Raw genomic sequence first — 24,315 nt, 5'->3', positions numbered from 1 at the left:
CAAGGTAGACACATCGTCGGCTGTGCAAATCGAACTTATGGTTCTGATATGGTCGTAGATTGGGGTAACACATATAGCCAAACACTTGCAAAGATGAGATATCCAGTGTTGTGTGAAGAAGAACCTCCATGGGGCTTTTGTCTTGAAGAACTGAGGAAAGGAAAATGTTAATAAGTATAGTTGTCATTTGAAAGGCATACCACAAGACGTGTAGAGGCATGGAAGATTGAACAAGAATCGTAAGGTCGGTTTCAACAAGATGACGGTTCTTGCGTTCAACATGGCCATTTTGAGCCAATGTGTACGGACATGATACCCTGATTTGAATACCCAGGTGTTCACAAATGTGTGCAATAGTTTTAAATTCGCCACCACCATCCATTTGCAATGTTCGAATAGTTTTTCCAAACTAAGTTTGAACAAATGACTTGGAGTTCTGAAAAGTAGAGGTAGTGTCATTCTTTTGTTTCAAGGGATAGATCCATGTGAATCTACTAAAGTCATCAATGAATAGAACATAATAACGAATACCAATAACAGATAGCACCGGAGCAGGCCCCCACAGATCAGTGTGAACAAGATCAAATGGGGATTGTGCGTGAGAAGGGGAAAGGGAAAAGGGTAGGTTATGCATTTTTCCAAACTGACAAGCTTCACAAAAATCAGTTTTCTCATTATCGGAAAGCTTGAAATTATACCCACTAATTAACTTGGCCAAAATTTTAAAGGATGGGTGTCCGACGTCTATGTAGTAGAGATTTGGACACTGATGTACTCATGGTAAAGATAGGTAGTGAAGAAGAAGCCTGAGCAGCCGAGCTAACACTTGGAATCAGCTTGGTGTTAGACACATTATTTATCAATGGGCTGACGCAGCCCATTTGGTAAAGGCCATCCTTAAGCTTGCCTCTCAGTAGTTCCTCCCTCGAGTCCTTATCCTTAACCACACAAAAATCAGTGTGAAATTCAACAAATACGTTGTTATCCTTGGCCAGCTTAAAGACACTAACCAAGTTCTTAGCTATGTCAGGAACATAAAGTATGTTTTGCAAGAAAAGAAAACCAAATTTAGAGCAAATGGTTGAAGATCCATGCTGAGAAATTTTCAGAGGAGTGTCATCTCAAACAATTACTTTGCCCGTAACTGTGTAATTCAAGACCGAGGTTAAGAAGTTGGGGTTGTTGGTGACGTGGCTGGAGGCCCCGCTATCAGCATACCGGTTGGGGTCAACCACGGTTTTAGGTGAGGCAATGCTGGAGTGAGTGACCAAGGCTGTGTTTTGATCTTGAGATCGACTAGAGGGCAGTTATGTGGATTCAGCTCGATTGTGCGTTTGGCGGGGGTTATTAAAGTCTTTGTTGTAGCGAAAGAAGCAAATGTCAGCTGTATGGCCTAGCTTTCCACAGGTTTGACATGTTGGCCGATTTGTTGAGGCATTGTTCCAATGACCTCTTCCCCTGTTTAGACCTACACCTCCTCTGAAATTTGAAGGCTAAGAGTGTCCTTGTGAGTTGCGATACTGATTTGGGCTTGTTTGAGTATTTCCTTGCATTATTTTAATAGAGATTGGGTTGGGAGAGAGGGATATGTTGGACATTCCAAACACTCTTGTCTTAACCGCAAGTTGATATTCAAGACACTTTTCATATGAGAGGAGTTCTATTGCATATCTAACCAACGTACCATGCCTTTGCCTTAGATAGCTACAACCACAGAGTTGTATTCTTCATCTAGACCGGATAGTACCTAAGAAACAAGATCAAAGGGAGACACAAGGCTTCCAGTAAGAGCAAGCCCATCAGAATATTTCTTCATTAAGGTTAAATACTCACTCATTTTAAGAGCTCTTTTACATGTCTGTTGAAACAATAGCTTGAGGTAATCAATTTCCACCCTTGACTGTATACCTACCAGTTCTTGAACAGCTTCCCACAGATCCTTGGCAGTTTGAAAACCCATCACTTGGGTTGCTACTTCTTGAGACATTGAGTTGTAGAGCCACCCTAATAGGAGCTGGTCCACAACTATCCAAGCATCATAAGCTGGATTTGGTGTTGTTCTGTTACAGGTAGGGAAGCTGTTGCTGGTTCTGAGCTTGAGCTCTCACTAGAGATTTCATTGGGGTTCACTTTCTTTGTGACGAATCGACTGGGACACGGAATTTCGCCTTATAAATACCCTTCTAGCCTGTAGCTCCTAAGTATGGGCCAAGCAAAGTTTTGCCAAAGAAGGAAGTTGGATCTGTCCATTTTAATGGACGTTACCTGATTTAGAAGCTGATTTAATGGAGGACCTGTGACATTTTTGGTGTTGATGACGGCATGAGGGAGACCAATTGATGAAAGGGATGACTCATTATTCACCATGGTAGGCTCTGATACCAAGTTACGAAAACGAAAAAAGGGAAGAAAATGGACAAAGACAGCCTCTGAAATATTAACTCCTTTGTATTTCCTCACAATATTAGATTGGGTGGAGAGGACCAATTTATATACAATATTACATTAGCTCCTGAGTATGGGTCAGGCAAGGTTTTACCAAAGAAGGAAGTTGGATCTGTCCATTTTAATGGATGTTATATGATTTAGAAGCTGATTTAATGGAGAACTTGTGACATTTTCGGTGTTGATGATGGCATGAGGGAGACCGGTTGATGAAAGGGATGACTCAGTATTCACCATGGTAGGCTCTGATACCAAGTTACAAAACAAAAAAAGGGAAGAAAAGGGACAAAGATAGCCTCTGAAATATTAACTCTTTTGTATTTCCTCACAATATTACATTGGGTGGAGAGGACCAATTTATATACAATTGATGAATGAATAAAGACAAAAAGAAGGAATAAAAGAATCTGGCAGAAAATCAGAAACGGTTACAACAGAATGATATTTTGAATGAAGGAAATCCACAGTGGCTTAGGAAATCTGAATCAACAATGTGGTGGCACCTCGTCAGCTGGAATTTATTTTTGGTGCTCGTCCTCAACATTCATTACAAATAAAGCTAATGGATTCTCATCTATAAAAATATACTAGAGCATTTACTTAAAAATTTATTTAATATACTTAATTGATTCAAACAAATTTAATATAAAATCTTATTATTTTTAATTAATAAAGTTAATTATTTTAGTAAAATAGGAGTTGAAGGTATTCAAACCATGAATATTTTGGATTGCTAATATATACAACATGTCAGTTGAACTATACTCGCTATGACAATTAATCCATTTAAAATCATATGTTATTACCTCGATTAATTCATTTATATATATTTGTTGAATTGTGACTTCGTTGATTAATTAATGTACCATAATTATATGAAATTTATAAAATTAACTTAAATGTCATTTTATTCTCAATCAGTCTTATGTCTTCCAAATCGCATGGCGAACATGACATGTAATTTGCTTTATCTCAAAATGAAATTAAAAAAAAAAAAAAAAAGTTGAAATCTATGATTTTCTATAAATTAACATTATAGCTTATTTAGAAGCTCATGATTTTGAGGAATTTCAAATGAATTTCATTATTTGTTAATACAAAAAATAGAATGATTTTACAATTTGGAGTGATTCAAAACCTATTTTTACTTTAAAAACTTCCTTGACTAAAATGGTTGGTTTTCGTTGGATTTCATAGAATTTCAGAGTAAATTACTAATTTAACATTGTCATATTCTAATTTTCAATTATTACATCATAGATGAAGAACTTAGAACTAGTAAATTTTTAATTTCTTTTCTTTTTCGGTTACCATTTAAATACAAAATTTTAAATATATATTTATTTCGAATCTTTCTCTAATAAATCTAATATATTATTTTCTGACATAATTTTTTTAAAATAATAATAACTGCTAAATTTGATGGTCCAATTGATCAAGATGACGAGGCAAATCCTCGTGTAGTATCTTCAGAAAAAACCCGGTTCAAAAGCATTGCCAACCGGACACCACCTTGAGCTAATCGTTCCGTCACAATTGGCAATCTCGAATCGAAGTAATCGTCTGTGGACAAATCACATTAATTAATAATTAGGGCTTTCATTATCTTCCTGATTAATTGGCTTTCCTAATTTAATGATTGATCAAGCGAAAAAAATAATTCAAATTAGAAAAAAAAAAAAACTAAAAACTAAAAATTAAATCATAAGGTCAATAAAAACCCTCAATCAACAAGATATTGTTTTTTTTTTTTTAATCAATTGATGTAGTGGAATCTAATTTAAAGATTGATTATATAAATCTAATTAATGACCTGACATTAATTTAAACAAATTTAATTAATTGGTTTACCTGATAAAGTCATACCAGCTTCGACTCCTTCATATGCCCACTTACAAGCTAAGTCTATACTCTCTTCGGCCCATCTATTCCACCAACATATATAATTAAAATAAGTATTTCAAAGGGTCAAATATTTTGAGAGAGATAAAAGAAAAAAGAGAAATATACTTATTAACACATGAATTAACTTTAACACAACTCTCCCATGCGGGAACGTCATTACTCCAAATTCCCTACAAAAATTGGAAGTTCATATGAGAAATGAAGAACTAAAAAAACAAATAAACTTATAAACTAATAGTATCGTAATTAATGAAAAATAGGTATATTAATTACATTAGTCAAATTCCTTTGAAGTTCTTCTAAGAGGAGGCCTGTGTCCTTGTCGTAATAATCTGCCACAGCTGTAAGAATAATGTCCCTGTCCCATACCTGCGTGGTTCATTTCCTTTTTCTTTTATTAAATATTTCGAAAGATTCCTAAATTTTGAATAAAATAAAAGGAAATTCTTATAAATTAAAAAATCGTAAAAATATTTATAGCCATTTCTGTATAGTTTTATAGCAAATATTTTTTAAACTTTTATTATAAAGTACAAATATTTTTAAATAACTTTTTATATTTAAAAAGATCCCTTAAATAAATATTTAATAACTATAAAATATAATATTTACTTAAACGCTTTAAAGTTTAATAGAAATAAAATTGAAAAATTCATAAATCAATAGGTCACAAAATTGTTTTTTTTTTATTTTAAGAAAATTAGAATAAGTTGTTATTATTAATTCAAGCATCCATTTCATCTGACTAATATCATGTTGACCTTATGATTTGCATCACTCGACATTTTATTACTATTAGGTTTGAAAATTATTCGTGCATTGATTCTCAAACATGAATAGATTAGACTTTTTCAATTTTTGGTCTTACAAATTTGATGATTAGATTAAATGCATAGACAATTCTCAAAGAAAATTTGGACTAAAAGTCTAATTTGATTTGTTTATTAAAATTTAAATATTTAATTGATACAAATTATAAGTTTTACGGTTTTTAAAAACATAACATAATGAAATGGGTAAATTAATATAATTACAAAAAATCAATATTTAAATTAATACAATTAGTAATTTATAGTTTAAATGGATATAATCCTAAAATTTAGGAATATACATGATATTTATCCTAATTTTTTAATTAAAAAATCAATTATGAATTTCATTGACTTTCTGAAGATTAAAAAAAAAAAAAAAAAAAAAAAAAAAAAAAAAAAAAAAAAAAAAAAAAAAAGTTTTTAGATGGAGGTCTTACATGATGGAGGTTGGACTTGCGGCGGAACCACCGTAATTCTATGGTGTTACCTCCCTCGTCGCTCTCGAACCCAACGTGTAATGGCTGAAATAAAAACAGAGCACCGGGTAATTTATAATTAGATTTTCATAATCAATTGAAACAAATACAAATTAACATTAATTAAAGCAATTCAAATTAACATTTTTCTATAACTTTAGTTTACCTGATGTATATCCCCAACGAAATGCGATAGAAACAGCAACGCCTCCGTCAAGTTATCTACAACAACCAATTAAAAAGGAAATCGTCGTCTTCAAAAACAAATAATTTCCTGGTGACGATGCCAAACAATAATAATAATAATAATAATCCCTAATCTTTTTTCTAGTTTCAAATTTCAAAATGAGGTTTGAAATGTTGTGGTTATCATATTCAATAATTATTATAGTTAGTGGGTTATAATAGTCTATTTTAGTTTAAGTTATATTATTTATGTTTAGGCGTAAATTATTTTTGGTTAGATAGAAAATAGTAAGTACCAACGTAGAAAAATTAGAGAAAATAGAGGATGAGAGCAAGAGAGTTTTAATACTTAATTATAGGTCGTAAGTAGTGGTACACACCAGTATTATATTTAGTGTCCCAAACATGGGATGGGTTGTAATAATCCACTCTATCAACTTCTAATTGGTGTCCCAGACAACCTCTTAGTTTTTAAATTTTAAATCGGTTTCAATTTAGTCTATAAATTTTAAGATTTGCATGTTTAACATTGATTTTTTTAATTAAATATTTAATTTTCTATTTTTAGTATTTTTTTTCTTTCTAAATACAATGAGGAGTAAGGAGATACGAACCACAAATCTCATGATTACTAATAAACTTGTATATCAATTGAACTATGTTTGCTTTCATCCATCTTTAATGTTAATGTCTATTAATTAATTTAAAATAATTAAAAGAATTAAAATAAATCAAATTTCACTATTTTAGTTCAATTCATAATTATTTTAAATTAATTAATCTGTACATGATCGAAAGTGAATGTTTAATAAAAATCGAAGTTAAAAATACAAATCTTAAAATTTAGGGACAAACCTAAAAGAAAATTATAAATTTTAATGTAAATTTGTAACGATTTGGATTAAACTGAAACCAAAAGACTAATATGTAATATTCTGAAATTTAAAAAACAAATGGAAACTGAACTAGAGAGCTAGTGATAAAATAAAGAAATAAAAGAAAATAAAAGAAAACGTAAATAATTGAAGTGGACTCTGATACGGGTCGGGTGGGGTGACTTACGTGGGCTGTCGGAGCCTTGTGTTCTGTAGGTGGTGAGCTGAGTGGTGAAATTTCGAATGGCACCGGCGACGCACATGTCAGGCTGACCGGCGGTATTATGACAATCCCCTGAACGAAACGCAGCGTTTAATATGAATAATGGAAACGAAAGAAACAAAGGTAAGAAAGAGGGGGTTACTCTTGTAGAGGAAAGAACAGGTGTCGGGCGTATTGGCGTAGTGAAGGGGACTCGCCCACCGATACTTAGACTGGAGTCGGATCTGGTCCGCCCATACACACAACGCCGATAAATTTCCGCCCGCACTTTCAGGTAGCAGATCTTGAACCGCCTCTGTTGCCTCTCCATTCAGCAGCTCCTATATATTTCAAATACATCCCCTTTCATCATTCAACTAATTTAATTAAATATTTAGGTGATATTTTCATTTTTTGTGTTTTTTTTTTTTTCTTTGCTTACCAATTTTAACATACAAAGATTAAAAGCCGAGTAAAAATTTTCTACTTTGAACAAAAAGTAAGTTTTGCCATAAAATCGAGAGTTAGATATTAATAGTTATCTTTCAAAACTCACAAATTCAATCGGTAATTTATTTGTGTGTTATTCTCTTTTTATTCATCAATTTCTTAGCTAATATTTATTTTATAACTCATTAAACCCCACACGTGTTACTACGTTTGTTTTAATTATTATGCAATTGAAAGTCTAAAAGGTAAAAGTTGAACCTTTATCAAAGTTAAAGACACAAATAGATCATAATTGATACACTTCGTCAAATTTAAAAGCAAAATTTTATAAATTGTTTTAAGTTTAAAATAGAGAAAAGTTAATGTATGAACATAATCAACTGATAAAAGGTAAAAAAAATTTAATTTAGAGATCAAATAATGTTGGAATCTTAGATAACTATTTACGCAGAATACCAAACTTTAATCATTTTAGATTTCTGTCAGTTTTTATGATAGACTTCTATCAACCTCTATCAATATCAGTTTCTATCAATGATAGATGCTGATACAAGCTTATTATTATTTATGAGTATTTTATTTTTGCTATTTCTGTAAATAAGTCTATATGTGAAAATTTTCCGAAAAACAACATAGGGCAAGTTAAATTACCTGTGCAATTTGACATGTTAGGACATGACCTTCTTTGCTCCATCCATGAGCACAAGGCAGGACTAGGAAAGAAATAGAACTCAGCAAAACCAGAAATCTAAACAGCCACATTGTTTTTCTCATATTGATGAGCTAAAGAAATGTTTGCACATCAATGGTGAATTAAGCTTATAAATGGCTATATATATATATATATATATATATATATATATATGCAGAGAGATAATGAGACCAAGTTATAATATTGTGTATTAAAAGAGAGGTATTGGTTGAGTGCAAGCAATTGGGTTGAAATATTGGCAAATTTTTAAGGTACCATAAATCTGAAACTTGGAGTTGGACGGCAAGCAAGTTGGGGACTTTTATTTAGGCGCATGCAGGACATGAGGACTATAATGTCATTTTCTATGGTTTGCAAACTCTCAGAACTACACATATATTAATTAGCAAATAGTTATGTGCAAAACGAAGACCTTATTTTATTCTCATTTGGTTTCGTCTCTATCCGTAGTTAGAAGCCACCCATGTTTTACATTACGACAAGCAACTATGCTTCATTTTTTTCAAACATTCCTCCAAATTAAATGCCCATTTTTATTATTTTATGATGTAGATTTTATATCTTATAATAATATTAAGTCTCTAATTAGTTTGTCGATTTATTTATGCAAAAAAAAAAAAAAAAAAAAAATCTCATTAAACCTTCACACTAATTTCTACCATATAAGTTAAATCGTTATAAATTGTAAAACACATGGACTAAACTGTTATAAACAAAAGTTTAGGGACTAAATTATTATTTTTATGAAAGTTTAGAAACTAAAAGTGATTTTTTAACTTTTTTTTTTTTTTAATTAAAATGATTGTTCCTCAATAATTCTCACATTTCATTTCAGGTGTGGAATTATACATATTCTAATTTAATAACGGTTTGGTTTTAAGAAGTAGCCTTATAAATACTACTTCCCTGAACTTTGAACACAAAAAAATATCGTCCACATAAAACAAGCTAATATATTTACTCATGATAGGTGCAAGTAATATTAAGAAGCAACATTACAAAAGGAAAAAAAAAATCACTTTAGCAACGAAATTATAGAGACAAATAACAACCAATCGTCACACAAGTCCAGGGATGAACTATACGTCATAATTTGCGATGATTTTTTTCGTCCCTAGCTTTGGATGAAATTGGGTTTAGTTGCAAATGTGGACAAAAATAGTATTTTTTTCGTCTCATTGTGCTTGCATCAACCTTGTTCGTCGTTGCAAGCCAAAAACATGCAACCCAACGCATCTTTTCTTGGCTTGCTATGGAAAGAATATTGTCACAACGATTATTTCGTCGCAATTACTGTTATCGTAAGTCCAAATTAATGTGTGAGCAAACAACATCAACACACTAATGATTGGTGACGAATTTAATTTCGTCATTGCTCGGCCTTTTTTAATGAAGAAATTACAAGTAACAGAGAAAAATAAAGTAAATATTGAAAAATAGACATGTAAACAATTAGGTTGAGACATAAATATCTCGCTCTTTTAAGGAGATTCAAGCCCTTTGCGATGTGTATTGAAGTTCTTTATATCAACTATCGGGTTGTAGCAGCTATTCACTGGCATGTCCCCTCCATGATATAATAATCCAACTGAAACATTGTGTAGAATCACTCAGTTGAGCTCAAAGCTCCACATAAAAAACATCCTTCTTTTTTATCAATTGCTCTTAAAAGAGCTAATGAGAGAAAGTAAGAAAGAAATATATATTGAGTATTGATTGGTATTTTGTAGAGCGAAGTTAGAGACCTATTTATAGTAAAATTATAGATGTGGAATTTACTATATAATAAATAGGAATTTGTTTAACATTCAACCAAATACATTTTCCTCTTTAAGAATTAAATTTTTTTCATTATTTCTCCAAAGTGAAACTTCAATTTAGTCAAACTTATCAAAGATTTAAAAATGTAGCAATATTCCCCCACTCATTTTTTTAATTTTTAAAATAAGTATCACAATAGAATTGGCCAAAAGAAAGATAATTATGCATTATAAAGGTGTTACTCTGCATTGAACCTTTATACTAGTGAAATAATAATCTCTATTCCAACAAAAGTATGTTTTGACTTGAACTATAACGTTAAAATGGAAATAGAAAACTTATCATCCTCACATAATTCTCCAGGTGTTGACCCGAGCTTTATTGGTCGACACTTTAAGGTTTTGAGTTGATCCCAGTATTTTATGAATGTATTTGAGAATAAGCCCTATATTCTCATAGAGAGCAACCTCACTCTCACATTTATATAGGTAAAATTTATCAAGGGCGTTCCTATAACATAACACACCCCACTCATAAGAGCTACAAATTTTACTAAGAGTTTATTGAAATACTCAACCCTCCACATTGTTATAGGAAATGCACTCACATCATAAGGATGGATCAATATATAAAGATAGTACATTTCTGGGCCACCTTATAATTTGTTTTTCCCTTGAACCTAATTCTCAGGATCTCTAATCATTAGGTGGGTATTCTTGGGCTTCAACCCTATTCCTATCGATGTGTTTCAAACCCTTTCTCTAGTTAAGACGTTTGTTAATAGATCTACAAGATTATCACAAGATTTAATGTAATTCACATTAATGATTCTATTACTCATATAAGATCTCACGGTACTGTGTTTTCTTCTTGTAGGTCTGGATATACCATTATAAAAACAATTTTCTACTCTATCACTTGTGGTAGTGCTATCACAATTTATCAAGATAGGATGTATTAGTTTCTCCTACATTGGAATTTCATAAATAAATCTCTTAACCAACTTGCTTCCTCATTAGCAAAGGCTAAAACAATAAGCTCTACTTTTATAGTAGAGTTAGGAATAATCGTTTGTTTTTTAGATTTCCAACAAATAACACTACTTCCCAAGGTACAAATATATCCTATGGTAGATAGAGAATCACTTGATAAGTATTCCAGTTAGCATAAGAAAATCCTTCAATAACAGTAGGATATTTTTTATAGAGTAAGCCATGATCTTTAGTTCCCTATAAATATTTCATAACACGATCAAAGATGTGTCAATGCTCTTTACTTGACTTACTTGTAAATATGCTAGAAACTCCTACTACATATACAATGTCCAGTTTAGTACAATTAGTTGCATATTGTAGTCTACCAATCATACTAGCATATTCCTTTTAATTAATTACATTACTTTCATTTTCAATAAGGAATAAGTGTACACTTGAATCAAATGGAGTAGACACACGTTTACAATCAAAATAATTATATTTCATGAGTGTTTTCTTGATATAATGTGATTGTTCAAGAAAAAAAATGGGTTTTTTTGTACAGATGGCCTCATTGGGAGGCCCAAATGAAAAATGGCCTCCTTGAGAGAAATTAATAGAAAGTGGCCTTCTGCTTACGTCATAAGCATGTGATTTTACCGATTCGCCTCTACCATGCACTCATCGCGCCTATCAATACAAATTTTCTCAATCCTCGATGGCTCATTATATGTTTTCTAATGGCTCGTCACACGTTCCTCGATGCACAGTCACTCGATACCCAGCTTCATGGTTTCTCAATACGGTTGCAATTGACACGTGTATACTCGATCATGTCAACGTCATGCTCGATGCTCAATTATTTTGAATTCATAACCCATTTGAAGGTCACTCGACATCCAACTTCATGGTCACTCGATATGGCTGCAATCGACACGTGTATACTCGATCATATCAACGTCATACTCGATGCTCGATTACTTTATACTCGATTATTTTGAATTCAAAACCCGTTTAAAGGCATTTGAAGTCCATCATTTCACCACTTCCCATGACCTTAGACTATTCTCTCTGTTCATCCGATTGTATATCCTTCGACGACAACACCTCTACTCTCGAAACTCCACTATTTCTACATCAGGTAATATTCTTCTCCTTGTTTGTAGTTTAACTTGACTATCATCAGGTAACATTCTTCTCGTTTTTTGTATTTTAGAATCATTCACTAAAAACTCGATTATCCTTGCATCATGTTCCTCGATATGCACTTACATATTACTCGATACTCGACCGACACAATTTTCATTTCTGTTTTCATAATCCCTGTTGTCAGATAACCTAAATTAATTCTCACTAATCCCTGTAGGTTATATCCAATGGACACAGAAATATATAGTGCAAATAGTGCAACTTTCGGTCTTTAGTGGAGTGACTGACAGTTAATAGATGTTGGATAATTTAATTAGTTATCCAAGTACGATTGGAGTTTCAATCTATAGGTCCATAAGGTCCTCTCTGTAGCTCAACTAGGATTATTGAGAATTAATTTTGGATTAATTTGAATTGTTCAAATTAATTGAGGGAATTAATTATATGTGATATAATTAATTTAAATTAATTATATATGATATAATTAATATAATGTATTTGATACATTATAATATAAAGTTTATTTTGAGAAAGATTAAATATTTGAATATGATTCAGATATTAATTGTATGGATTAGATTCATATAATTAAATTTAGTATAAATGAGATTTATATTAAATACCATAAATGATTGAGAGAATTCAAGCCATATAGGTTATTTATTTTATACAATATAAAAACTATAGGTTATATGGTATATTAGATATAACATATAATATAATATATATATATTATATAATAAAGTAGTTATTTTATAATTATATATTTTTAATTAAATTAAAATAGTTTTAATTAAATTTGTATTTAATAAAAGGAGAGAGTTATAACTCCCTCCTCTGGTTTCACTCCAATCACGTACGTGGGAATAGAAGATTAAATGAAATCTTTTTCTTCCTCTTGCTTCTCACACAGAGAAAGTCTCAAGGTTACTTACTAGTCTTGATCTCCCAGTAATCTCTTTCACAAACACTGCGAAATTCCTCTCCTTTCAAATCCTTTCCCTCTCCCAAAAAATTAGCAAAGCCCATACATCTTGCTAATTCTCAATCCTACGGAGAATACAGAGGATTACCTCTTGGTGGTGACCATTTTGGGTTACTGTATTTGTTCATAATCAATTGGAGAGTTCGTGGCTGGATCAAGAAGGCATTCGTGAAGTGTTTGGCTTCAAGGGTAAATTATTTCTAATCTTAATTCCTTATTTAAAAGCATGCTGTAAAATTTTCTCCCTAATTTACATAATTTGAGATTTATGTATTTTTAAGTCTAAAAGATTTAAGAGTTGGAAACGATCCCTACTTCAGCATTGGACCTCACAATCATTCATGTTGTGTTTAGAAAGGGCATTAGAAGTTATTTAAGGAAAAATATTCTAAGTATGAAAGCTTAGGCTCTCAGGTAAAGGGAGCAATGTGACGCTTAGAAGAAATTATAGAGCGTGAAGATGGTCTTGTAAAGAGGGAAAATGGTTAAGTGTAAGGCTTGCGTTAAGGGCCATGAGGAACTAAGTGAAGGCTAAGGCATGTCGGATGCGTGCAACCAGACTTGCCTAAGAGAGTGTAAAAGGGGCGTCAAGGCAAGGGCTAGGCAGGTCGCAAGGCGAAAGATATGAACTGACCGAGGGGCAAAGAGGTTAGGTTGACAGATGATCAAAAGCTTAGGCGCAGATTGTGAGGTGATGGCCGAGAGAGAGGATCTTATGAAACAAATACTAGCTTGTGCGTTGGCAGGCCTATGTGATAGGTACTTACCTGTGCGCTGAGAGACAATCGATGCGTCGAATTAAGGTAGAGGAATTCAGCTTAATCACCAAGCTCAGTGGGCCAGGTGTCGTGCTTAGAGCCTTAAGCATAACTTAGTGGCCTAGTTGTCATCACAATAAACCATCTACTCATGCATTCATAAGTATATAAGGGAACTAAGAATGAGAGATCGATTTGGCATTCTCACTTGTGAAGGGAATTTATATCATTCTGAAGGGTGTTTAGTGCAGAGGATGAGTTTGGGCTGCCAACTGGATTTTTCCATGAATTCAAGTTGAAGCTTAAAGATTTTTCCCAAGTGTTACAAGTTTTGAAGTCCTTGGGCAAGTAGAGAAGATGAGGAATTTTGAGCTTAATAGGAGGAATTAGAGGCTCAAATTTTAAGGTAAGGAAGTTAAGATGTTTAAGAACAAGTTCTTTTCTTAACTAATCCAAAAATCAAAAGTTCACTATGTATTACTCCTCCATTGCTTCAACTGGCACTTTTCAATTGGTTCACTTTGATGAAAAATAATATGCCACGTGATGAGTTTGAGATTTTTCTATTAAGCTTGTTTTGCCTATTTCTTCTTCGTTTGAGCTCCGATTTGAGTGATTCAAATTGTGTTGGAATCGTTGTCCCGAGCTCTACGTAATGGACACCTTGAAATACTAAAATTATTAGTGAACAAGAACAAGTTTATTATCAAAATATTAATTAATTTAAGATTAAGGGCCAAAAAGTCAGCAATTTTGTGGATCAATCATATTTGTAGGGCCTTTGGAAGTTGAAGACAAATGAAACTTTGGGGCTTTACTAAATGGGACTAAGGCCCAAGTAAAAGAAGAAAACCATTTTAATCTTTGAGGAAAACCAGCTGAAGGCAAAACCATGTGCTAAAAGCACAATCCGCGTGAAAGAAAACCTCAGCTCTACACGTTGACGATCTGATATTGTTCAAAGCACTCATTGAAATTAAATGCTTTGAATGGCTACACTAAATGAATTTCTTTCTTTTCAAATGAACTCAAGAGAGAAAAGAAAATAGAGAGATGCTGGCAAATTTTCTTGAGGAAGATGAAGAAGTTGGAGATCAAAACAAGAAGATGAAGCAGAGGAAGAGAAAGACAAAGACACAAAGAATTTTATGTGGTTCGACCCAAAAATAGCCTACATCCACGAAGATGAGCTGATATTAGTCTTGGAGATGATCTTGAAGATCTACATATGAGTACTTAGCTAGTTTTTTTTCCTTTTGATTTGTACGATGCATATAAAATCTAGCTACAAGTGTATTTATAGTTTGTTTTGTGTACAACGGTTACAACAAACTTTGTAGAAGTTGATTTCATTAATTTACTTTAACAATATTATTTATGACTTGCAGATTGTTTCCCCTACCCCTATTGTTGTTTTATGTGATATTGAGGTTGTTATTGCCATTGCATCCAATCCTACTTTTCACAAATGAACTAAGCACATTGAAATTGATTACCATTTCGTGAGGGAACAAATTGATCGTGGTATTTTGAAGCTTCTGCCTATCCGATCAAAGGCTCAGCTTGCTGACATGTTTACTAAACTGTTCGCTTCCCGTGTTCTTTATGGTTTTTGGTCAAGATGGATGTATTTAGTCAACACGGTCTATATTGAGGAGGGGGTATTAGAATAAGTGTACCACACAAGATTTTGAATGTATTTTAGTTATTTAATTTTGGAACACTTGTGCTATATACATGTTATGGCTGATGTATTTAAAGTGAGGTTTACTTTTTTTTGGAAAGGAAGTAATTCCATTTTTCCTCTCAATTAACTTGATAAAAGCATTTATTATGAATTGTATGATTAAAATTTGGAGATTTTTAAAAATTAAAAAAAAAATTATTTATAATTTATAGAAATCTATCACTAATAGATTAAAATTTACGAATATTTATCAATATTTTTTTTAATATTTCCATAAATAATTTTACATTTTTTCAATCTTTTAAAATTTCTCAAGCTGAAACTTCAAAAATTAATTAAAAGAAAATCCCCATTCGCGGCAGCCCTGCTGAACAATTTCTGGGTCAATCACATTCGTCCTTCCCATTCTTAGTTTTAACATATTTCTCGTATTTTGATCGGCGCGCCGCTGACGGGTAACTTTCCGACTGTAAAGTACCTCAACCAATTACAGCGAACCATTCCGATTCGAAGTGAGTTTTCAAAATCTTCATTTCTTTTTTTCTATTCATGTCAGATACAACTTCCGCTAGATCTCAATGAATCTGAAACTCTACCCCAAATCCCAAATACTGATCGTCTAAAGCTGAAATCCACCTTGATTTTGGGTATATTCGTTAACTCTGCCCTCTAATTTCCTTTAATTATCCATAAAGATTTGAAGCTGTTCGGTGTATATTCTCCAAGGGCATAAATTTCCCTTTCTGTTTGTTTCTGTAGTGCAATTGAACGTAGTCGATGTTGATAGCACAATATGTTTGGTTATATTAATGGAGACAAAGAGCTATGATTAGTAATTATGTTTGAAGGTATTTGCTTTTGCTGATTCTAGGAACTGTTTCCCCAATATCATTTGGAGTTTAAGTTAAAACGATTATGTGTGGGATTGGGGTTGATGTGATTTCTTAATAGTGATAATTATTGATGTTGTTTTTGCAGATTCTGCCGTAGGTTTTATTTCTACTTCGGAATAATGGATTTATCCACATTGAATCCTGAACAGCTGACTGTAGTAGGATCTGGATTCTGTGTGATGTTGACAATGCATTACACCATGCAGTTATTATCTCAGCATCTCTTTTACTGGAAGAATCCCAAGGAGCAAAAGGCCATAGTAATTATTATATTAATGGCTCCCTTGTATGCAGTTGACTCATTTGTGGGTTTGCTAGATATCAAGGGAAGCAAGGAGTTTTTCATGTTTCTGGATTCTATTAAGGAATGTTATGAAGCTTTGGTGAGTTGCTTCAACATGGTTGAGTTTATCTTGGCCTTGTGCTCAGTCTAGTTGAGTTCATCTTAATTGCCTCTTGACTGTATGTGTTGAATGGCAGGTAATTGCTAAGTTCTTAGCTCTGATGTATAGCTACCTGAATATATCTATGAACAAAAATGTTATACCGGATGAAATCAAAGGAAGAGAAATTCATCACTCGTTTCCAGTAACACTATTTCAGGTACAAAAAGGCATGCATTGCATATTATTTGCCAGATTGGATTCTGTGGTTGTCATTGGGATCAATTGGATTCCATTGTCCTTTCTATTGGGGCTCTTAGGACATCATTCCATTGTTTTCTTCTTGATTTTTTTTGTTCGTTCTTTCATATACCTTGACTTTTATTTGTGATGAAACTTGCAGCCTCGAACTGTCCGTTTGGACCATCGACATCTACTTCTTCTCAAACATTGGACATGGCAATTTGTTGTCATCCGCCCTGTTTGCTCTATTTTGATGATAACGCTGCAACTGTTGGGAATGTATCCCAGCTGGTTAAGATGGACATTTACCATCATCCTTAACATCTCAGTTTCTTTGGCAATGTATTCTCTGGTTGTCTTCTACCATGTTTTCGCCAAGGAACTTAAACCACACAATCCATTGGCCAAGTTCATGTGCATCAAAGGAATTGTATTTTTCTGCTTTTGGCAGGTAAAAAATCTAATTTAGATCTGTTGCCCCGAATAAGCAAGCTTGTATTCCTTTTTTATCACTCACCAAAACCACCTTCCCCCAAGAAAAATTACAAATAATATGAGAATGAGAAAACCACCAAATGGAGCACTAAGGTCAAATACAAGTAGCCTCTTCTTTTTTTTTTTTTTTTTTTTTTGGCAAGTTTTAGGATCAGAAAGCTATTGTTTTGACTTTAACTCTCTTTTGCGCAGTTTGCATATTCCGTACTGCCTCTGGTCTAGCTATGTTGATGTTTACTTCTATTTGATAATATGAGGTTTTATCTCAAAACTAATTGATGATGAGAGGAGTAGCTCATCTATCTTATAAGGAGTTCTCTTGATTTTTTCAATATGGAATTCTCAACGTGCCCTCTTAAGATAGTGTCTCTTTTGGGTTCACCATTCTTGATCAGATCACAATTTCTTCTTATTGGACCAACAATACCCAGGGCTTTATGGGCTCTAAAACCATTGATAGTAAGGGTTTCATCTCAAAATCAATTGGCGATGAGAGAAGTAGTCCATCTATCTTATGAGTGTAAGTCCCTTAGTTTTTCCAACGTGGGATTCTCAATAACTTCATTGGGTTTTTTCTTTGGTGGTGGTGGTGTGAGGGGGTGCATTCGAAAATGCTCAAGTAGAAATTTCTGTGTATTCTACCTATATGAACTAAGAGGATATCTAGAGCTTCACAATTGGTCGTATCAATATTCTTTTTATATGTAGGCTTTTCCTTAATTTACGGGAGCATAAAGTAATGTGCAAGCAACTCATAAGTTAACCCGTCAACAAAGATTCATAATGAATTTTCAGCACTCGAGAAAATCTCTTAAATCAATAGAATATATAATGTAGTTATTTTCAGCTGAAGGTTAGGATACCTCCTAACTAGAATAAGCTCTGAAATATATTGAAATATGAAAAATGAAGAACTATGAGATTACCCAAGTATAAAGGCACTTGGAACCTCCCCTCTTAAGAATGCTAACCCTAGCCCTAGATCACTCATCAATTCTCCCCTCCCTCACTCATCAGTTCTCCCCTCCCTCACTCATCCTCCTATGTATAACAAGATAAACTAATTAACTCCCTATCTAGTTACACTTATGCCCCTTATTAATACCATACTAATATCCCTAACTAGGTAACTTAACAGAACCTAGTCCTTTCCAATAGATTCATTCTTTATCAGTATAGTTTTGGCATCTAATTGTTTCAATTTGACTCTATTCTTTGAATTCCCAAACGTATTGTTAAAGAATCTAAGCAATCTCCTTTTTCTTCTGTCCTTCATTGAATTTGTTTCAGTAATTATGTTACTGTTCTTGCTTTGCCTTGACATGCCTTCCACCTTTCAGGGTGTAGTGCTAGATATACTTGTTGCACTGGGCATTATCAGGTCAAACCACATCTGGTTAGACGTTGAGCATGTTGAAGAGGCTTTTCAGAACGTGTTGATATGTTTAGAGATGATTGTCTTCTCTGTTTTACAGCAGTATGCCTTCCATGTTGAACCTTACAGTGGAGAAGTTGAAAGAAAACTGAAAATGAGAAAGAACGATTAATGGTGGTAGTAGCTTTGATGAAAATATATTGGGGTCTAAAGCTTTGACAGAGAAATTTGTAGTTACCATTTGACTAGTCTTGTATATAATGAACAGTATTTATCAACCTTGTGGAAATTCTGTTCTTTGCTCAGTTTCAGTTTGGTTGTCTTCAACAGAAATGGAAAAATATGTACTCAAGAAAGCAGAATTTAGATCAGAAAATTTTGTTGTTGAAATAGTCTTGGGCCCATGAAACCATCCATGGACACTTGCCTGAAAGGTTAGTGGGCTTAGAATTATTGTTTCTGTATCAATGTTTTAAATGAACCTTATAATTTACACTTTAGAAGGGGAAAAGTGTATAAATGAGATACTTGAAGTGGTTTATGTTTAAATACCATTTCCATCCTATACCCTCTTTTGAAGTTTGTTTAAGCTCATGTAGTTTAAATTTTAGTATTAAAAAAATCTTAAATTTAGTTCCTACGTCATTTATTAGTATTTTCACTCCAAATTTTGGAAAGATGTTTACAAATTATAATTTCTTGCATAAGAATTATTGTTATTATTATTTAGCGAATTTCGACGGGAATTAACTTTGATACTAAATTTAAGATTCATTAAAACTACAGGAACTATAATTGAACAAATCTCTAAGTTCAAGGGTCAAAATGGTATTTCAACCGAGAATTGTCAAAAATATTTTTTGTTCATATAGCTTATATTAGGTGAAAATACCATTTTTGTTCTTAAGTTTTAGTTCTAGTTTTTATCTAATTCATAAATTTCCAAATGTTACACTTTTAGTCATTAAGTTTTGAATTTGATTTCAATTTAATTCTTAGGCTTTAAAATATTACAAATTACCTTTAAGGCTTGAGTTTTGTTTCAATTTGGGTCCCTAGATTCCAAGTTTTTCTCTTTTAATCTTTGATTGTTTACTAAATACTTTTTTTTTTTTTTTTTTTGAAAAGGTATTGTAATTAAAGTGTGTGGTGGGGGAATTGAACCTCAAACCTCGAGATCGATAGTATGAACACTATGTTAATTGAACTATGCTCTTAATGACACTAAATACTCATTATGGTATTTCGTGTTAATGTCTATTAATTCATTTTAAATAATTAGAATGAATTAAATTTCACTATTTATTCCATCATTATTTAAATTAATATTAAAATTTCACTTCAGTAATTAATTGAAATCAACTTAAAAATTCAAAGTGAATATTTAGTAAAAGCTTGAGGTTAAAAATGTAAATATTCAAACCTAGGGACCAAATTTAAATAAAGATCAAATCTCAATAGTAAAATGATAATATTAAAAGGTATGAACTAAATTTAAATCAAATTAAAATCTTAAAGACTAAAAGTGTAAAATTTTGAAATATAAGAATCAAATCCTAGGACCAAAAAGATATTTTCTCCAAAAAATTTAAAGAGTATATTGGTCATATTGCCTTGAAGTCTCTTGGGTGAGCTGAATTCTAAAAACTTTCGAGGCTATTTGGGACGCTAAGTTGAGATAGGATGTCTGCAGTTTATATGTATATGGAGTCCATATGTTTGTATTTGAGTGCAGAATTATTTGGTCTGAGTTCATATGTCTGTGTTTGGGGTGCAAAGTTGAGTTCATGTGACTAGGTATCTAGTGCAGTTTTTTTATTACTATTTTTTGTTTTGAAACTTTTTTATTCAATAATTCTACCCATCTTTGTTTGAATAAAATATGAAATGCAATCTTTTCTTTTAATTTTTAAAGTTTTTCTTTCTTTCTTTCGTTTGTTCTTTTTTGGGTAATGAACAACAATTAACTCATCACATTTCTCGAAGAAATATGGTTAATAAGATGAAAAACCAAAGAGAAATCAAAACTTTTGATTTCTAATTTTTCTCCATGAATTTCATTATCATCTTCTTTTCTTCTTCTTCTTCCTATTGTTCCTCAGTATTTTTACTCCATCATGATTTTTTTTTAATAAAATCTCCCCATCATCTTAGCACCCAATGGAATGTTACCACATTTCTTAATAATTTCACTTTTAATTCCTCCAAATTTGGAGGATCATCCGATAACAAATCTCCAGTTTTCACTAATTCTTGCTAGATAATGTTCCAGGAAAAAAATCTTCATTTTGTAGGTTTTTTTATTTTGTTATATGTTACATAGTTTTCAACTACATACATATTTTTCGTCGAAATATTCCTAAAACTCATTTGATATGTGAATTCAATTAAATAAAAATATATTTTACAATTTTTTATGTATTAATATTACACTTAATGTAGACAAAATACTATTATTTATATAATCAACAACCCTACAACATGCTTTAACAGTCATTAGTTTTATAATAGTCATAAGTGGTTGTCGAAATTGATTGTTGACGATGATTTTCGCTGGAGTTTGTAATCGGAGGTGGTCGTTAGAGCTTGAAGTTGGTTGCATGAAGGTGGTATTGGAGTTGGTCGTTGAAGTTTATTGTTGGAGGTGGTTTTCAGAGCCCGAAGTTGGTCGCGCGAAGGTCGTCATTGAAGTTGATCATCGAAGATGATTTTTGCTGGAGTTTGTAGCCGGAGCCTGAAGTGTAAACCCCGTATTCCATTTTTCCTACATAAGTGAGTAACAAGCATGTTAAGTAAAATTATGAAATGAGGTAAAGGAAGTAGGCAGATGGACGAAGAAAATTCTAAGGGTTAGAAATACTTAGTCAAAGGTGAGTTTTAGATAATATAACAAGTGAAAATTTGGCTAAGTGTAAGGTAAAAAAGGACCCATGCATTAAGTATTAGGAGACATTAACACATAAGATGAAAAGGCAACTATGCGTTTATAAGGTTGGACGCATGATTGGCCGAAGTATTGGCAAGAGGCATTGCTAAGAGTTGCTCATGTGTTGGGTATGTGTGAGCGAGAGCGGAGAAAGTGAGATGTTGAGCGCAAGACGATGGGGCAGACGATCGTATAGTAAGTGTGCAGAGCTACACGATGAGATAGGTGATCGTGTAGGTGGGCGTTGGACGATCTTGTAGCAAACGATTGGAGGATGCGTTGGACGTTAAGGCACCAGCGCTAAACGATGGAGGTAAATAATGCTCGCAGTAGCTAAGTGATAGGCTATGCACGAGATCAGCGAGATTGTTGAAAGCGAGATCGTTGAGAGCGAGATCAACGAGATTGTTGAAAGCGAGATCGTTGAGAGCGAGATCGTTGAAAGCAAAATCGTTGAGAGCGAGATCGTTTGCTAAACGATTGAGCTAGATGATGGACGTTGGGCGCTAGACGATAGACATTAGGTGCTAGACGATGGACCTTAGGTGCTAGACGATAGCCATTCGACACTAGACGATGGACGTTGGGCGCTAGACGATAGACATTAGGCACTAGATGATGGACGTTGGGCGTTAGACGATAGACATTGGGCACTAGACGATGGACGTTGGGTGCTAGACGATAGATGTTGGGCACTAGACGATGGACGTTGGGTGCTAGACGATAAACATTGGGCACTAGACGATGTCCATTGGGTGCTAAACGATAGACATTGGGTACTAGAAGATGGATGTTAGGTGCTAGACGATAGTCGTTGGGCTCTAGACGATGGACGTTGGGCGCTAAACGATAGGTATTGGGCGTTAGACGATGGAGTATGTGATGCACGCTAAATTTATATTATAAGGCGAAGACCTAATGTGGGTTATGAAGGAAGGGAAGGAAAAATAAATTAATTGAAGAAACTCAATAATGGGAATTGGCCGAAAGCACTAAGTGCTGGATGAGGTGGCGGTTTGACCATTGAACAGGGGAGGTGGAAGGAAGTATAAAATGAAGAGGAATTTTAGAAGCTCGGTTTTGAAAAATGATTTGAGCAAATTAAGTGAGATCAATGTCGTTTGAAATCTGGGAGAATCTAGTTTTTGAGGTTGTTTTGCTGGAGAAAGATCTCATACGGAGAATAGCAAAAAGTGAAGAATTTTTAGAAGGGGCAGATTCTCGGATTAATCAGAGCTCAGAGAGAAGATTGGAAGCTTTCGGACAAAATACAAGGAATTTTCTGTTGATATTTTAAAGATAAGAAAGTTAACTCAATTCTAAACAAGTTTGTAGAAGGAAGTTCCTTAAAAAGAGTCCTGAATTTTGAGTTATAAATTTTTAAAATTGGAAAAGGGAATCGGTGCGTAAGCAGGCAGCTATTTGGGAAGATTAAGCAGGCAGCTCAGCATAGTGAGCGAGAGCAAGTGAGAGATAAGAAAATGAGCGAGAGTGAGCGAGAGATAAAAAAATGAGCGAGAGTGAGCAAGAGATAAGAAAATGAGCGAGAGTGAGCAAGAGATAAGAAAATGAGCGAGAGAGAGAATGAGTAAAGGAAGAGGAGGATCTCGCTAAGGATGCAAATCTCGCTGGAAAGTTACAAATCGCTAGAAGTCACAAATCTCGCTGGAAAGTCATAAATCTTGCTAGAAGTCATAAATCTCGCTAGAAGTGGTAAATCTCGCTCATGAGGATGATCTCGCTCATAATGATCATCTTACTAGTAATGTTGTTTTGTTGGTGAAAGTTTCAATAGTAAGTGAGCTACCTGAAGCTTTTTGCTAAGAATTCTAAGGAATCTAACTGGGGATTATGTCCTTTCAGGCCAAGAAGAGCTAGGAGAGGTATATAAACCGTTTAAGAGCCCGACGAGCTGTGAGTGACTATAAATGATTTATAAATATTTTAATAATCCATGCTTTATTAACAGTTGCTTTTATGTTGGTTATTTTACAAGAAGTTCCAAGCAACACATTTCTCTAAAGTTTATAAACGCATGCTAGTTACCAAGTTTATGAAATATTCTTTGGTACAATGGTTGAACCATGGTAGTTTTCAAAAGGAGATTCTATGACATGTTTATGTTACAAGTATTTGTATTATGTTTTAAAGCATATGTGCTCTTAATGTTGTTGAGCATACGTTAGGGTTAAAGCTAAGGTTCAATGAAGCTTGATGTACTATATTTTAAATACCTAAGGTTATCAAAGTATATGTGTTGGCATTCCTAAATACAATGAAAAAAGGATACTAAAGGTAGGGAAGATATCCTAAAGAGATTTCTATGCTATATTTGAAAACTATTCTTTTTAATGCTCTTCGAGAACTTGATAACTTAAGTGAGTCGGATACTGAAGGTAAGGAAGGTATCTAAGTAAATGTACCTAAGGTGTTGACGTACTTAGAAAACTCCACGTGCATGTAGGTAGTTCAATAAAGAGATCGACGTAGGGGTCTCTCCTAGTCATAGTTCAGTATGAAGGGATCGAAGTAGGGGTCTCTTCTGGCCATGGCTTGGCGTTGGGAATTAGAGCGATGGATATTCATTCTCAACTAAGATTCAGTTAGTTCTAAAAAAAGGGTT

General features: G+C 33.3%; 2 protein-coding genes across 7 annotated transcripts; one reads left to right on the top strand and one right to left on the bottom strand.

Annotated features, from left to right (window-relative positions):
* Window positions 1–3,634: 3,634 nt before the first annotated feature.
* Window positions 3,635–8,334, bottom strand: LOC120083580 (endonuclease 1-like). The gene is made up of 9 exons (XM_090316126.1): window positions 8,003–8,334; window positions 7,065–7,242; window positions 6,887–6,994; window positions 5,805–5,860; window positions 5,600–5,683; window positions 4,624–4,719; window positions 4,456–4,520; window positions 4,297–4,370; window positions 3,635–4,008 (listed from the first exon to the last, which is right to left on the bottom strand). The coding sequence occupies exons 1-9, from the start codon at window positions 8,123–8,125 to the stop codon at window positions 3,881–3,883; spliced, it is 912 nt and encodes a 303-aa protein (XP_090172252.1). The 5' UTR covers window positions 8,126–8,334; the 3' UTR covers window positions 3,635–3,880.
* A 7,347-nt stretch (window positions 8,335–15,681) lies between these two features.
* LOC120082443 (uncharacterized) lies at window positions 15,682–19,315 on the top strand. Of its 6 annotated transcripts, XM_039037617.2 has the most exons (7): window positions 15,696–15,832; window positions 15,934–16,024; window positions 16,137–16,225; window positions 16,356–16,653; window positions 16,751–16,873; window positions 17,057–17,347; window positions 18,732–19,315. In XM_039037617.2, the coding sequence occupies exons 4-7, from the start codon at window positions 16,390–16,392 to the stop codon at window positions 18,936–18,938; spliced, it is 885 nt and encodes a 294-aa protein (XP_038893545.1). In that variant the 5' UTR covers window positions 15,696–15,832; window positions 15,934–16,024; window positions 16,137–16,225; window positions 16,356–16,389; the 3' UTR covers window positions 18,939–19,315. The 6 variants fall into 6 exon arrangements, with proteins under 6 accessions (XP_090172101.1, XP_038893545.1, XP_038893548.1 ...); XM_090315975.1 differs by having other exon boundaries at window positions 15,682–16,024; XM_039037620.2 differs by lacking the exon at window positions 16,137–16,225.
* Window positions 19,316–24,315: the final 5,000 nt, after the last annotated feature.

Source organism: Benincasa hispida, chromosome 8 (genome assembly GCF_027475165.1).
Source record: "Benincasa hispida cultivar pf3 chromosome 8, pf3_genome.v1.1, whole genome shotgun sequence".
NCBI lineage: Eukaryota > Viridiplantae > Streptophyta > Magnoliopsida > Cucurbitales > Cucurbitaceae > Benincasa > Benincasa hispida.
This window is presented reverse-complemented; position numbering and strand designations above follow the sequence as displayed.

Excerpts from the sequence above, each read along its gene's own strand:
- LOC120083580 (XM_090316126.1), bottom strand. The coding sequence starts at position 8,125 with ATGAGAAAAACAATGTGGCTGTTTAGATTTCTGGTTTTGCTGAGTTCT. Across the intron at positions 5,861-6,886 it reads ACAAGGCTCCGACAGCCCAC|ATAACTTGACGGAGGCGTTG; the intron begins GTAAGTCACCCC and ends TGGTTGTTGTAG. Across the intron at positions 4,009-4,296 it reads AGCTGGTATGACTTTATCAG|ACGATTACTTCGATTCGAGA; the intron begins GTAAACCAATTA and ends ATTTGTCCACAG.
- LOC120082443 (XM_090315975.1), top strand. The coding sequence starts at position 16,390 with ATGGATTTATCCACATTGAATCCTGAACAGCTGACTGTAGTAGGATCT. Across the intron at positions 16,654-16,750 it reads AGGAATGTTATGAAGCTTTG|GTAATTGCTAAGTTCTTAGC; the intron begins GTGAGTTGCTTC and ends GTTGAATGGCAG. Across the intron at positions 17,348-18,731 it reads TATTTTTCTGCTTTTGGCAG|GGTGTAGTGCTAGATATACT; the intron begins GTAAAAAATCTA and ends TCCACCTTTCAG.